This window comes from Mobula birostris, chromosome 1 (assembly GCF_030028105.1).
Source record: "Mobula birostris isolate sMobBir1 chromosome 1, sMobBir1.hap1, whole genome shotgun sequence".
Taxonomy (NCBI): domain Eukaryota; kingdom Metazoa; phylum Chordata; class Chondrichthyes; order Myliobatiformes; family Myliobatidae; genus Mobula; species Mobula birostris.
Genome location: NC_092370.1, coordinates 44,221,639 through 44,238,230, shown reverse-complemented (window position 1 = coordinate 44,238,230; position 16,592 = coordinate 44,221,639). Strand labels below are relative to the sequence as shown.

The following is a 16,592-nucleotide window of genomic DNA, read 5'->3' as shown; positions in this document are numbered from 1 at the left end:
CATTTTACCCCTAGACTGCGATAGAGTGTGGTTGATTCCTGTTACCTTAGTTCTGTGTTCACGTGTGTATTATCATTGCTAACCTGTTGCATTTACATCCTTACGATTAGAGTACTGTGTTACTTATTTCTTTAACAAAACTTTATTTATTTCTGTTAAACCAGACTCCAACTAAGTGGTCCATTTCTGCTGGTTTGGCAACCCAGTTACAGGGTACATAACACAGGGAAGAGAAGTGTGCGCAGTCACAATTATGACAGAGAAAGTACTCAGGAAGCTGAATGGTCTAAAGGTAGATAAATCTCCCGGACCAGATGGAATGCTCCCTCATGTTCTGAAGGAAGTAGCTGTGGAGATTGTGGAGGCACTAGCGATGATCTTTTAAAAGTCGATAGATTCTGGCATGGTTCCGGAGGACTGGAAGATTGCAAATGTCACTCCGCTATTTAAGAAGGGGGCAAGGAAGCAAAGAGGAAATTATAGACCTGTTAGCTTGACATCGGTGGTTGGGAAGTTGTTGGAGTCGATTGTCAAGGATGAGGTTACAGAGTACCTGGAAGCATATGACAAGATAGGCAGAACTCAGCATGGATTCCTTAAAGGAAAATCCTGCCTGACAAACCTATTACAATTTTTTGGGTTAATTACAAGTAGACTAGACAAGGGATATGCAGTGGATGTTGTATATTTGGATTTTCAGAAGGCCTTTGACAAAGTGCCACACATGAGGCTACTTAACAAGATAAGAGCCCATGGAATTATGGAAAAGTTACGTACGTGGATAGAGCATTGGCTGATTGGCAGGAAACAGAGAGTGGGAATAAAGGGATCCTATTCTAGTTGGCTGCTGGTTACCAGTGGTGTTCCACAGGGGTCCGTGTTGGGGCCGCTTCTTTTTACATTGTACGTCAACGATTTGGATCATGGAATAGATGGCTTTGTGGCTAAGTTTGCTGACGATACGAAGATAGATGGAGGGGCCGGTAGTGCTGAGGAAACGGAGAGTCTGCAGAGAGACTTGGATAGATTGGAAGAATGGGCAAAGAAGTGGCAAATGAAATACAATGCTGGAAAGTGTATGGTCATGCACTTTGGCAGAAGAAATAAATGGGCAGACTATTATTTAAATGGGGAGAGAATTCAAAGTTCTGAGATGCAAAGGGACTTGGGAGTCCTCGTGCAGGATACCCTTAAGGTTAACCTCCAGGTTGAGTCGGTGGTGAAGAAGGTGAATGCAATGTTGGCATTCATTTCTAGAGGAATAGAGTATAGGAGCAGGGATGTGATGTTGAGGCTCTATAAGGCACTGGTGAGACCTCACTTGGAGTACTGTGGGCAGTGTTGGTCTCCTTATTTAAGAAAGGATGTGCTGACGTTGGAGAGGGTACAGAGAAGATTCACTAGAATGATTCCGGGAATGAGAGGGTTAACATATGAGGAACGTTTGTCCACTCTTGGACTGTATTCCTTGGAGTTTAGAAGAATGAGGGGAGGCCTCATAGGAACATTTCGAATGCTGAAAGGCATGGTCAGAGTGGATGTGGCAAAGTTGTTTCCCATGATGGGGGAGTCTAGTACGAGAGGGCATGACTTAAGGATTGAAGGGCGCCCTTTCAGAACAGAAATGCGAAGAAACTTTTTTAGCCAGAGGGTGGTGAATCTATGGAATTTGTTGCCACGGGCGGCAGTGGAGGCCAAGTCATTGGGTGTATTTAAGGCAGAGATTGATAGGTATCTGAGTAGCCAGGGCATCAAAGGTTATGGTGAGAAAGCGGGGAGTGGGACTAAATGGGAGAGTGGATCAGCTCACAATAAAATTGCAGAGCAGACTCGATGGGCCGAATGGCTGACTTCTGCTCCTTTGTCTTATGATCTTATGGTCAGATTTGATAGGCCGAATGGCCTAATTCTTCTCATGTGTCTTGTGGTCGTGTAGTGTATAGATCAGGGATGCTTTACGCCAACTGACAAGTATGAGATCTTGGTTCTTGCCATCTGGTGATAGAGGAGGATTGGTGCAGACCATGATTGAAGAGATTCTCCAGGTTGCTTGTAGGATGTACCATTTCATTAAGAGGACCCCAAATTGCTGGCTTTGTTTTCAGGTGGAAAGACCATTGACAGCAAGCCTTGCCATCACATTTAAATTTCCAATGACCGTGAGTCTCTGGCAATTAGCCTCTGCATCACTTATGAAAGTTCACTAGTTCCATTTAGTATTTTAGTTACTCCTTCAAGGCTTGGCAAACAGTGCTTCATCACTGTATCAACATTATGGAGTTCGGCCGCCAAACAATATCAACAAGGTACAAAGAAACGCTTTCTGCACTGGCGTGTGGAATATTGCCAGGGCACCACTGAAGGCATTCCCTAGCAATCCTGGTAGGGATGCTTACATCCTAGATGCTTCAGAAATTGTGGAAAAGTTGAAGGATGCTGTCTCTCTAAATGCAATCCAAGCTAGCAACATTCCTACTTTGTTTCTGTCAACAGGAGTACTTCCAACACCACATTAGGAATAAGTGGCACCATATGTCTATGGCAGACACAATATCAATGGCTCTTCACATGGCTTTAGATCATCTGGACCACACAAACACCTATGTCAGGATGCTGCTCAGCATTTAACACCATCATCCCGCAATCCTAATCGAAAGATTACAGAGCCGGGGCCTCTGTGCCTCCTTCTGCAATTGGATCCTTGACTTCCTAACCAGAAGAGCACAATCTGTAGAGATTGGTGATAATACCTCCTCGCTGACTATCGACATTGGTGCTTATCAGGGGTGTGAGCTTAGCCCACTGCTCTACTATCTCTGTACCCATGACTGTGTGGCTACATATAGCTCAAATACCATCAATAAATCTGCTGATGATACTACCATTATTGGTAGAATCAGATGGAAATGAGAGGGCATGCAGCAGCGAGATATGCAAGCTAGTGGAGTGGTGACGCAGCAACAACCTGGCACTCCACATCAGTAAGATGAAAGAGCTGATTGTGGACTTCAGGAAGGGTAAGGTGAAGGAACACATACCAATCCTCATAGAGGGATCAGAAGCGGAGAGAGTGAGCAATTTCAGGCTCCTGGGTGTCAAGATCTCTGAGGATCTAACCTTGTCCCAATATATCTATTCAGCTATGAAGAAGGCAAGACAGAGGCTATATTTCATGAGGAATTTGAAGAGATTTGGTTTGTCAACTAAAACACTCAAACTTCTATAGATGTATGCTGGAAAACATTCGGACAAGGCGCATCACTGTGTGGTATGGGGTTGCGGGGGGCACTACTGCACAGGACTGAAAGAAGCTACAGAAAGATGTAAAATCAGTCAGCTTCATCTTGAGTTCTATCCTCTAGTATCCAAGACATCTTCAAGGAGCTGTGCCTCAGGAAGGACCCCCATCACTCAGGACATGCCCTCTTCTCATGGTTACCATCAGGAAGGAGGTACAGAAGCCTGAAGGCACACACTCAGTGATTCAGGAACAGCTTCTTCCCCTCTGCCATCTGATTCCTAAATGGATATTGAACCCATAAACACTACCTCACTTTTTTATATATTATTTCAATATACATATAAGTACTTACTGTAATTAATTAATTTATTTATTCTACATTATCCTGCAATGCATTGAACTGCTGCTGCTAAGTTAGCGAATGTCACGACACATGCCAGTGATAGTAAACCTGATTCTGATTCTGACAAAGCTTATTCCCCTGGAATACTGCTGCTGCTGAGCGCAAAATTTAGGATTAGGTGAGTTAGGGAATTTGAGGGGAAGAGGTGCTGCTCTGGTGCTTTATTTCTGCTTAGTGTTGTAAACTAATAAATAGAGGCATGTCAGAGCATCTCATACCTGTGGAATGCTCAATGTGTGCCATGTATGAAGTTTAGAGTATTTCTGTTTTTGACAACTTTTGTCACTGAAAGATGTGGAGCTCAGGTTTTTAGACCTTGAGCAACAGCTAAATTCACTGCAGTCCATCTGTGAGGAAGCTTTTGTGGTTGGGGGAGGACACAATGATGGGTGACTGTCAGACAAACGCAATGAACAAACAGAGCCCCTTTGGGCCATTTTGCTGTCTAATCTGCATCTAATTCTGAATGTTGATAGAGGAAATGGTTGCCACTGACAACTGCAGCCAGTGTAAGACCATACCTGCATGAATGACGCAGCTGCACAGGAGGGAGAAGAAAGGAATATTTAACTGAAAAATTAGCCATTCCACAGAGCACTTAGATATTTCTGTGGCTGCAAATGTAATGACAGGAAACTAAGTTGTCTTCCTGGAACCATGTAAAGAGTAAATGGCTGCAGACCGTTCTTGAAGGGAAGGTCAAAGCCAGAGATCATGGTCCACATTAGTATCAATAATAGAAGCTAAATATGACAAAGGATTCATGTACCCAGAATCTAAATTATTTCCCCTGTAACGTATCCAACCATATATTTAGCTGAACTTTCTTCTTATTTCTGTACTCAATGGTTTTATGCTGCAATCTGGAGATTACAATCTTCAATGTTGTATTTCATAATTCCTTACAAATTGGAATTCTCTGCATCAATGTACAGTACAGACAGAAACAGTCTTGATATTTATAAAATACCTGAATGTGTGTTGGAAGAGCTGTAACCTACAGGGCTGCTAAAAGCTATGATTAAGCTGGGGAGTGCATTATTGACTGGCATGACCAATCTCACTCCATGTACTAAATTTTGTATGATTTTGTGAATAAATTAATTTCGAAGTTCCAGAAACATTTGTCAGATACCTGTATTTTGAAGTGCTTTGTAATTTTATTAAAATTAGATGTTTAAGCAACAAATTAGTTGTGGTTGCAGTGACATTCATAATCTTCTTAAGTGCTGTGCTTTACCCATTAGAATTATTCAGCTGAAGTAATGTTTTATACCATACTGCCTGACATCATTGCTACCGTAGTTAAAGTGTGGATCTGTTATACTATGTATTTTTTAAGAGAATTAATACCTGGCTTTGTTTGAGGAAATGCCCTGTAGATTTTTGCTAAAGATTTCTTTGGAAAAAATTTGTACAGGTAGTCTGATAAATGAAGCTCTCCGCTTATCCAGTACGTCAATGATGTTACGTGTTGCCACTGAGAACTTCGTGCTGACACTGGATTCCGATGTAAAGGTGGCTGTGCGAAAAGGAGACTTTATTTGTTTATATCCTCAACAACTACACTTGGACCCAGATATTTATGAAGACCCTTTGGTAGGTAAAATAATATCAACATTTTGCACCTTAAATCCTGTATGAATAATTTTATGAATCCAATCCTGAGTATTATGATTCAGTAAATCACTTAAATTTTATTACTGTGACGGAGGTACTTAGCATGATGTTGCAAGAGCTGTCTTGTGATTTAAATGGGGTTTCCATTCATTTTCTTGTTATCCTACACATATTTTCCTTCATACTGTTTCCAAGTGAATGATAATAGTTGACAAATATTTCATCCCTATTGAGTCTATATAATTGCATAGAATGCACACTTTGCCTAACAGGTCAATGCCAGTGTTAACCTTCAACACAACCCTACTTCTGTTTTACTTCCCCCTGGTCTATCAACATTTTCTTTCTTTACTTCCTTTTCCATGCACACTATCTTTAAATAAATTCATGCTATTTTCTTACGGTAGCAAGTTTGCATACTTGTGAGGGGCAAGTGTTATTTTCTGGTTATGGTCCTGAGCATGTACATTGTGCGGATTCTTACATAGGGACCTATGTTCCCTCTAAGCTCTGCGCGTGTGTGCGCGCACACATTTTTCAGCCAGTGTACAAAGGAAATTAATGTGCGTACAAAAGGTTAGTTACCTAAAATAATGTAGTAATTAATAATTATACTTACTGAAAATAATCTTTTAGCTAAATGTTTCTGTTAACTAGTTAGTTGGTTTTTCAAATACCACAATACACGTCACTAATTTATGTCACCTCACCTTTCCTGTTCCGATTTGTACAGCTGCATCACGGCGGTAGCCATCTTTGGCGGACAGTGTTCATATCGTAAAGTTTACAAAGATCTGTTTCAAATCCTGTAGATAGCTTACTAAGTTTTTATTGAAAAAGATCAGTCAAATGACCCCGTGGCTAAACACTGTCAGAAGAAATTGATGAACATCACAGACAAAGTAGCTTTACAGGTTTTAAGCGACATCTTTGATGAACTGGCTGCACTGTGCAAGATTTTGCAAAAGAGTGGCCTGACACCGATTGATTCACTTCATTTTGCGCAAGGCAAAATTAACAAGAAAGCAGTATCTGGGAGACAATGTTTCGTGGAGTGACAAAGTTAAAGTTTTGCTAAGGCAACAACGTGAAGAAAATGTCACAGTAGATATAAGTTTGCTGTTGACTTTTATAAATAGTCTTTGTGTTCATTTAGAAGAAAGGTTTCCTGAAGATGAGGTACAAGAATGGTCAGCTTTTGATTTCTCCGCAATTGCAGATTGTGACTTCACATTTGGCAATGAACAAGTTAATGCCTTAAGTCTAAAATATCATGATTTTCTAGCTGAAAATACTGTAATAGTTAGACAGTTTAATGATTTCAAATTTTCCGTGCAAGAAAAAATTAAATCCAAACTGATTTCAAACTTTGCTCAAGTGGTGGCATTTGTACTTCAAAATGAAGTTTTGCAACCTTGCACAGTTGGTGGACATTGGGGGAACCTTTCTTGTGTCTAGTGCAGACTGTGAGCGAGGTTTTACCCTAATGAATCAACTCAAAAACAGGCTGAGAAACCGTTTAACATATCCAAGTGACATTCACCTAATGAGAATCAAAAGCTATCAATTGGATGGAAGTTCTATTAGTCTAGACAGAGTTTACAAAGAATGGGTAAATGCCAAAGACAGGAGAGAGAAACAATAACTGAGTGACTTTAATATGTATGTTATTTTGTTGTTATTCTGTGCAGTTTTATGTTAAATATTTTGTAAGCCTACATAAACTGTGCCATGTGTGCATTCAGTGCGCACATACAGTACTTTTGTCACAGGAAAAAAAAATTGCATAGATAAGATTTTTGCGCACACTGACTACTAAAAATTAGAGGGAACATTGTTAGAGGGGAACAACGGGAATTCTGCAGATGCTGGAAATTCAATCAACACACATCAAAGTTGCTGGTGAACGCAGCAGGCCAGGCAGCATCTCTAGGAAGAGGTACAGACGACGTTTCAGGCCGAGACCCTTTGTCAGGACTAACTGAAGGAAGAGTTAGTAAGAGATTTGGTAACTCTTCCTTCAGTTAGTCCTGACGAAGGGTCTCAGCCTGAAACGTCGACTGTACCTCTTCCTAGAGATGCTGCCTGGCCTGCTGCGTTCACCAGCAACTTTGATGTGTGTTGATTGTTAGAGGGGACTGTGTTGTAATCTGATGTTAACTGGGCACAGCAGAATCATCACAAACTTCCCATTCCAGAAATTATGTTAGTGATAATATCATTGATGAAATATCTAAAGAAGGAGAGATTTCATATTATAAAACAGCTGCAAGATATCCTTGGAGAGTGATAATTACCCTCTGACACCCTCAACCAATTCTTCTACACCAGGTATGATTCCAGCCACCAGGTTGTTTTCTCCTTGGCTCCCATAGAAAGTTTTGAGGTAACTTTGTGGTCAAATGTCATCTTGATTTTGTATTTGTAACAGGATCTGAACATCTGACCAGCGCAGTGAAACAACCAATTGATCCACTGCCTACCAGCACCAGTATTCTGAGTTTAGTCCTGACCTTGGACAGTCTCTATAGAGTTTGCATGTTCTCCCTGTGGCCATATTGGTTTCCTCAGGATGCTCCTGTTTTCTCCCATATTCCCAAGGCCAAAAGGTTAATTGAGTACTATAAATTTTCCCTCGTGTGAGTGAGTGGTAGAATCTGAAGCAAGCTAATGAATATGTGGTGAGTTTTTTAAAAAACGGTATTAGTGTAAATGTAGTTGATGGCTGGCACAGACTCAATGGGCACAAAGGCCCATTTCAGTGTTCTAAGACCACCAGGTATAGGAGCAGAATTAGGCCATTTGTCCCATTGAGTCTGCACTGCCATTTCATCATAGCTCATCCAATTTTCCTCTCAGCCCCAATCTCCTGCCTTCAACCGGTATCCCTCTATACCTTGACCAATCATGAATCCATCAACCTCTGGCTTAAATATACGTAAAGACTTGGCCTCCACAGCTGCCTGTGGCAAAGTATTCCACGGATTCACCATTCTCTGTCTAAAGAAATTCCTCCTCATCTTCATTCTAAAAGGAAGCCCCTCTATTCTGAGGCTGTGTCCTCTGGTCTTTGGTAGATTCTCTCACCATAGAAAACATCCTCTCCACATCCACTCTATCAAGGCCTTTCACAATTCAATAGGTTTCAATGAGGTTCTTCTGAAATCCCGTGAATACAGGTCCAGACCCATCAAACCGTCTTCATATGACAAGCTATTCAATCTTGGAATCATTTTCGTGAACCTCCTTTGAACCCTCTCCAGTTTCAGCACAAACCTTCTCAGATAATAGGCCCAAAACTGCTCACAATACTCCAAGTGAGAACTTACCAGTGCTCTCTAAAGTCTCAACATTATATCCTTGCTTTTATATTCTAGTCCTTTTGGAAAAGTGGTCAGGAAGGCAATCATCACATTTGCCTTCCTGACCACTGATTCAAACTGCAAATTAACCTTTAGGGAATCTTGCACAAGGACTCCCAAGTCCCTTTGCACCTCAGGTTTTTGTATTTTCTCTCCATTTAGAAAATAATCAACCCTTTCATTTCTTCTACCAAAGTGTATGACCATACACTTCCTGACACTATTCCATTTGCCACTTCTGTGCCTATTCTCCTAGTCTGTCTAGGTCCTTCTGTAGACTCTCTACTTCCTCAAAACTATCTGCTCCTCTACCTATCTTTTTATCGTCTGTAAACTTTGCAACAAAGCCAGCAATTCCATCATCCAAATCATTGAGATAAAACTCACAAAGAATTGGTCCCAACACAGACCCCTGTGGAACACCACTCGTCACCGGCAGCCAGCCAGAAAAAGCTCCTTTTGTTCACACACTTTGCCTCATGCCAATCAGTCACACTTTATCCATGCTAGAAACTTTCCTGTAATTTCATGCACTCGTAACCTGTTTAGCAGCCTTGTATGTGGCACCTTGTCAAAGGCCTTCTGAAAGTCCAAGTACACAAAATCAAGTGATCCTCCTTTGTCTGTCCTGCTTGTTATTTCCTCAAAGAGTTCCAACAGATTTGTCAGGCAAGATTTTCCCTTGAGGAAACTATGCTGACTATGGCCCATTGTATCATGTGTCTCCAAGTACCCTGAGTCCTCATCCTTGATAATCGACTCCAACATCTTCCCAAACATTGAGGTCAAACTAATTTTTGCTCTATTATATGCCCACTTTTTGGCTTATGTGTCTATGATTCTATGATTACAGTGAACTATGGAGTTGAGTAATTCTGAAGTAACAGATGAAATGTTAGCAGATTATTGAAGTGTCTGTCCTTTGGCAGTTGTGATAATGCCATCACTGTACTAATGATTGTCAGGAGACTGAAGGAGAAACACTTGGCTGAGTTATATCAGACTCAGCATGAACATTGACTTCTCAAACTTCCGCTAATGCCCTACCTCCCCCACGTACCCATCCGTTATTTATTTATATACACACATTCTTTTCCTCTCTCTCCTTTTTCTCCCTCTGTCCCCCTCACTGTACCCCTTGCCCATCCTCTGGGCTACCCCCTTCCCCCTTTTCTTTCTCCCTGGGCCTCCTGTCCCATGATCCTCTCATATCCCTTTTGCCAATCAACTGTCCTGCTCTTGGCTCCATCCCTCCCCCTCCTGTCTTCTCCTATCATTTCTGATCTCCCTGTCCCCCTCCCACTTTCAAATCTCTTACTAGGTCTTCTTTCAGTTAGTCCTGACGGAGGGTCTTGGCCCGAAACGTTGACTGTACCTCTTCCTAGAGATGCTGCCTGGTCTGCTGCGTTCACCAGCAACTTTTATGTGTGTTGTATATCAGATTAGTGTTTGTTTGTAGAACTATTCAGGTAATTTTTCAAGTTGATGAGTTTTACTGTAAGACCCATGGTAAAAGACTGGTTGATTCTGATTTATAAGTCATAAACAACTTGGTTAGGATTTTGTCATAACCCATATATTTTTCTATATCCACTGTACTGATCATTAAGGTCAGTTGGACTAAAATTAATTTCTGGAACAATGACTTGTATGAGGGTGAGATTCTTGTTTGTCTGAAGATCTTTGTGAGGTATTGTTTATGCAATTTTGTGCCGTGTTGCAGTATTACTGAAGCCATTCAATGAGTTTTTCTTCTTTCTTTCTTGCTACCTTTTCATTCCATATTTAATTTTCTGTTCACTTCAACCAGCTCTCCCAGTAAAATATGCAAGCCCAGCTCATCATCACTCCTCAGCCTATTGCACTTTTACAAGGAATGCAGAGAGATGAAAATCTCAGTCTGGTCTAGATTATATCTGTGGATAATCTAAGACACATATTTTCTTCCATGTAGTCAATTATTGAGATATTTCTGCTTAAAGCTTTCAAGTGTATGACTAAATGATCAAATAAGTATATGATTACGTTTTCTTACCTTTCAGTTCAGCCATTATTTAGAAGATTTGTAACCACCAAACCTTATGTCTATCCTAGCCTTCTTCCTATTTTAGTATGATAAAACTTCTCATATTATTATAGTAATATAAAAATAATCCACGTATTACAAAATTATAGGAAGATTCATTACATCTTTAAAATATTGCAAAAAGGTGATTTTTTTTTCACTGTGATCATTCTTTTTAAATATATTAAAGCAAAATATTCTTTTCTTTTAGGAATTTAAATATGATAGATTTTTGGATGAGAATGGAAAAGAGAAGACTGCATTCTACAAAAATGGTAGAAAGCTTAAGCACTATCTTTTGCCATTTGGCAGCGGTGTCAGTATATGTCCTGGTCGCTTTTTCGCTATCAATGAAATCAAACAGTTTTTGTCTATATTGTTATGCAGTTTTGACATGGAACTATCTGATCCCTCAGGACCCATTCTGCCCCAAGATAATTCAAGGTTTGGGTTAGGAGTTCTCCAACCAGCCCATGATGTTCAGTTTCGTTATCGTCTGAAATAATAACCCACTGATTCTGGCACAATGCCTAGTATAGAAGATTTCTTTCTTTATTTAGGCTATATAAAAAACTAGTACTCTTCTGCTTTATAGTTCAATGCTAACCCCTGTTATAACAATTTTATAGTAATTAGAGTTTTTAAAAAGTGTTGCATGTATCCTACTGTTTCTTAATTTTTGTACTACCAGTTGTAGAATACAGGACTAAATTTGTGAAGGAACAATTTGCAGTACTGCAGTTGGGTGTTGGTATCAGTGACAATGTTTTATCAATGAAGTATATGGAATTATATAATAATATTCAACATGGAAAACAGTAATTCAGCCAGTCTAGCATGTGCGGGTGTTCAGAATGCACCCAACTCTTTTCTCCTACCAATAGTATCTCAGCCCTTTAAGCATATATCTTCCTATTCTTGTTTTTTTTAAAATATATTCAACTAAATTCATTCTGAAATCTCTGTGCAAAGAAAACAGTTTTTAAGTGAACCCATTTCAGGGTACCCTGCCCTTCACTAAGAGAATTCTTCTGGTGGCTCTCGAAGGCTTCTCCAGGATCATTTGTGTTGCTACATTAGAAACTATGATTCAATGTAAATTATCTCCACCTTCCCCCAACCCCCTTTCTTCTGATCCTTTGGGCTTGCCATTTTGACCCAGTCTTCCCCTTGCCCTTCCTTCATCCACATTTGTTCGCTTCCTCTTCCCCATCCACAATCTTCACATACAGTTCCCCGCCCCAACACCCATCTGCTTCAAACTGTCATTCACCTCTCCCTTCTCCTCTGATGGCTCCCATTCTCATCTCCTTTATTTATCAGAATCCTCTACTGGTTTTCTTGCTTATCTCTGTCCAGCAGCCATCTACCGTCTTTACACTCCCGCCTTCCACCTTTATCTGTTGTTATCCTCTCCTTTTTCTTCTCTCCCTTTTGTCTACCTCAAACCATCATTCACCTGCCATAGTCATCTGACTCCACCCACTCATCTCCCCTGTCATCTTGTATTATGCCGGAAGTGCGATAGTGTCAGTGGGGAGTAGTGTGTGAAGGTGCCATTAGCAAGGACAAAGTTCTTGGTAAACTGAAAGGTCTGAAAGTAGATGGACCAGATGGTATATACCCCATGGTTCGGAAAGAGGTGGCCGAAGAGATTGTGAAGGCATTAGTAATGATCCTTCAAGAATCAATTGATTCTGGCATACTTCCAGAAGAATGGAAAATTACAAATGTCACTCCACTCTACAAGAAAGGAGAGAGGCAGAAGAAAGAAAACTATAGGCCAGTTAGTCTGACCTCAGAGGTTGGGAAGATGTTGGAGGCGATTGTTAAGGATATAGTTTCGGTGTACTTGGAGGCAAGTGATAAAATAGGCCAAAGTCAGCATGGTTTCCTTTAAGGGAAAATCATGCCTGACAAAGATTGTACATTGGAATTCTTTGAAGAAATAACAAGCAGGATAGATGAAGGAGAATTGCTGAATGTTATGTACTTGGATTTTCGAAGGCCTTTGATAAGGTGCCACACATGAGTCTGCACAACACATTAAGAAAGATACTAGATACTTCGTTAGTCCTGACGAAGGGTCTCGGCCTGAAACGTCGACTGCACCTCTTCCTAGAGATGCTGCCTGGCCTGCTGCGTTCACCAGCAACTTTGATGTGCGTTGCTTGAATTTCCAGCATCTGCAGAATTCCTGTTGTTTGCGTGATGTAATGTTGAGGTTTTATTAAGGATTGGTGAGGACAATTTGGGAGTATTGTGTCAGTTTTGGGCCCTTTATCTAAGAAAGGATGTCCTGATATTGGAGAGGGTTCAAAGGAGGTTCATAAAAATGATTCCAGGATTGAAAGGCTTTTCATATGAGGAGCATTTGATGGCTATGGGCCTCTACTCACTGGAATGAGGAGTAACCTCAATGAAACCTATTGAATGTTGAAAGGCCGCAATAGAGTGAATGTGGAGAGGATGTTTCCTATGGTGGGGGAGGCAGAGGTTGTTAGATTCTTGATTAGTCAAGGCACGGAGGCATATGGGGAGAAGGGAGGAGATTGGGGAAAATGGATCAGCCATGTTGGAATGGTGGAGCAGAGTCAGTGGGCCAAATGGCCTAATTCTACTCCTCTATATGATGGTCATGGCCTTATAACCCTCCTCAATACACCAATCTCCCTGGAGGCCTTTATTGCTACTTCCTTTCTCTTCTGTATTTTGACCATCTTGTCTCTCCACTCTTAATTCTGATGCAGAGTTCCAGCCCAAACAGTCTACAGCTTTTTCCTCCCACCAACTCTGATTTCTTCCAGTATACTGTATGTTGTTTCTAACACGAATAAACAAAACTTACTCCAGCTTCTCCTAGTTATGCTTTACTTGAATTATTTCCAAATGTAACAGGCTGTAAGGTTTCACTGTTAATGTAATGTTTTGTTTTGTAATGTTCACTGCTAAAGTAACAGTTTCTCTGTAGCAGCAATGTTTGGGTTATGGCTGGAGGTTAGAGGACTATGGATGCATGTTAGCCAATCAGGATTTTGTTGCCGTCTTGTGATTCTGGAAGCAGTTGATTTTGCGGGCTTTTGCCAGAGGGGGAGAGAGAGAGATGAAGAGAGAAGACACAAATGGGCGGATTTGGTAGACCGCCGGACGGGGTGGACTTGGGGCGAGGGTCCGAAGAGCAGCGACGATCGGAGGAGGTCAATGGGGACTGATCGGCCTATGAGTGAGCTCCAACTTTGTGCACAGACTGTTTAATAAGATTTGGGCCCTTTAACTTTTGTATTTTGTTTCTCTACTAACCATATAGTCAAAATAAGAGTTATAAAGCTTAATCATTTAATTGCATATTGTGTACTGTTTGTTATTTCGGGGTACTGATTTGTAACAGGAGACACCGCGCAGCATCCACCCAAACTGAGATTTCTTAAGTTTGGCCAGGCAGGGGGTTATCACCCCCTATGTTAAGCCGCTAGGCGAAGCAAGTGTTACAAAAATAATCTTTCATTAAAAACATGAAGGGAAGATATAAATAGCACCTCCGGCCCTTTGAAGACTTTACAGCCTAATCCATTTACTTACATAGTAGTGACAAGTTGGACTTGTTCTTAGAATTGGGACAGATGGTTGAAGGAAAATGGAAATTAAAGATATGGCTGAGCCACCTTTCTGTGGCCTTCTAGAATGTTCCAGGTAGTAAACTTGTTATCTCATTGAGTTTCTAGTAATATTATTATTCCTAACATGAATCACCTGGAGACTGTCACTTTCTTCTTTATGGTATTTAAGCAGCAAATTCCCTTTGAAAGTTCAACGGAAATAAATTATGTGGAGAATTTGTCATTCTTATTGTGCAGACTTTTTCCAGCCTTCATTTAACATTTTGTGATTATCTTTATATGATCTCAGACATATCATGATAGGCCATGCATCATGGTGGTGTTGCCAGTACTGCAGCTGTCTCAAAGCTCCAGCTTTTGGAATTTGATTGTAACCTCCTGTGTCTGCATGGAGTTCACGTACTGTTTTTGTGACCACTTGGGCTTTTGTGACCCACAAACTAAAATATGGCAAAGCCCAGCAGCCTGAAGCTTCCTCGGGAGGAAAGCAACCAGTTTTAGTTTTATTGGGGGTGGAGGGGGAGGGGGAGCATCAATCAACTCCTGAAGCTTGTAGAGGCAGCAAAGATGGAGTAGCAACTTCTAACTGACCTGTTTTGGAGTCTGTACAATGACCCTTTCCATGAAGCCTTCAGTGCTGGTCTCACTGGGCCTGGTGCTTGGCTGTCAGAAGAGGAGAGGGCCCTATGTTTCCCAGAGAATATTGAAGAAGGAAGGGATGTGGATCCAATTCCTGGGGATTTTATCCACCATAAATATAAGAGTCTACCCCTAACTTTTCAAAGAGCAATGCACTGGGAAACAGAGGTTTTTGGAATCAGTGTTGACAGAAACCTATCACATTTGCAGTTGTAAGATATTATTCTCTTTCTGCGTTTCTTAGCCAGCAAATCATTTTGGATGGGGGCAGCTGAGCATTTCCATAATTCCCATTTTATGGGTCATTAGTGCTCTTTACCTAAAGAAAGGGTATTTCATCTACTTAAGCAGGTATCAGCAGGCACAGAGATCTTTCTTAAAATTAATTTTTTATGCATTTCTGCAGTGAAACTACAAAGAGGAACCCAACAACAAAATGGAGATTTATACAGTGCAAAACAAACAAATCCAAATTCATAACAGTAAGAAAAAAAAGCACCCAAAAGTGAAATATGTAAAATTAATATCCACCCCAACCTCCCACTGAAAAAAGAAAAACCCAGGCCAACCACATTACATATGAAAAAAAATCAATCAGAACATTCAACCCCAGAGAACTGTAAATATATATAGAAAAGGCACAGAGACCTGACAGCAATTTTGAATAGATTTACTGCACTCATATAGGACTCCAGGTCTCCTCTATGAACCTAGAATGGCCTACCTAAACATGCAGCTGCTGTGTGACCATCAAATGAAATGCCATATTTGCAGAATGCTTGCATTTTTTATTCTACGGGTAACTGTGGTTCCAGCCATATTTTAGCACCAGACTACTTAAGGGATTCATTTGTTCCTCAGCCTCTTTTGGGGTGCAGGCTGTGCTGAGCCACAGGAATCAAGTGCAGAGTTCAAAATTTAGCCATCAATGTCTTGAAATTCTATTAACTGGGCATTTGGGACATTTGTGAGTATTGTGTTTTGTGCTTGTTACCCGCTGCACAATAATGCTGTTATGAGAATACATCCCTTCCATGACGAACTGCAATCGTAGCGGCAGGAGGAGACGGAGAAGAAAAGCATCGGCACACAAACAAATATGGATTCAATGTGGACTTTCTTTGAGGGCATATTCATATTCTGGAAACCATGTATGTACTGGTTCTACATCAAAGAACCAGATCTTGACACCACATAACTGGAATTTCAATGGATAAAGTGCCATTTTGTTCTTCCTGTTTTTGGATATGAATAGTGACAGAGTGAATTTGACTTTCCCGTCACTTGACTATCCAGGGCCCAGACAAGCATTTTGCAAGAACACTTGCCTAACATCCTTCCTCACAAACACCAAGTGTTGGAGTTGGTTGGTCATCTGCCCACCTTCAAACACAGCACTGAATGAAGGGAAACAATGACCCACATTTCCTATGTTCTGCTTCTCCTGTTGTTGGCCATTACCATGACCTTTGCAGAACAAACCACGAACATAGAAAGTAAGGACTTCATAATCAAAACAATCTTATTGAAGGAAATTTGATCACCTAAAATGAAACTGAAACTGAAGATAAAACTATGTTAAAGATTAACCACATAGGGAAGTGTATGGTTACCTACTTCAGTAAGAAGAAAGAAAGGCACTGAC

At 40.8% G+C, this 16,592-nt stretch overlaps 1 protein-coding gene across 1 annotated transcript in view; it reads left to right on the top strand.

The window, feature by feature from the left end:
- LOC140195998 (cytochrome P450 7A1-like) overlaps positions 1-14,030 on the top strand; it is a 44,669-nt gene extending 30,639 nt beyond the window's left edge. The window contains exons 5-6 of the mRNA XM_072254688.1: positions 5,065-5,243; positions 10,903-14,030. Coding sequence (XP_072110789.1) covers positions 5,065-5,243; positions 10,903-11,196 — 473 coding nt within the window. The 3' untranslated portion in view covers positions 11,197-14,030. The remainder of the gene's footprint in view (positions 1-5,064; positions 5,244-10,902) is intronic.
- The last annotated feature ends 2,562 nt before the right edge of the window (positions 14,031-16,592 follow it).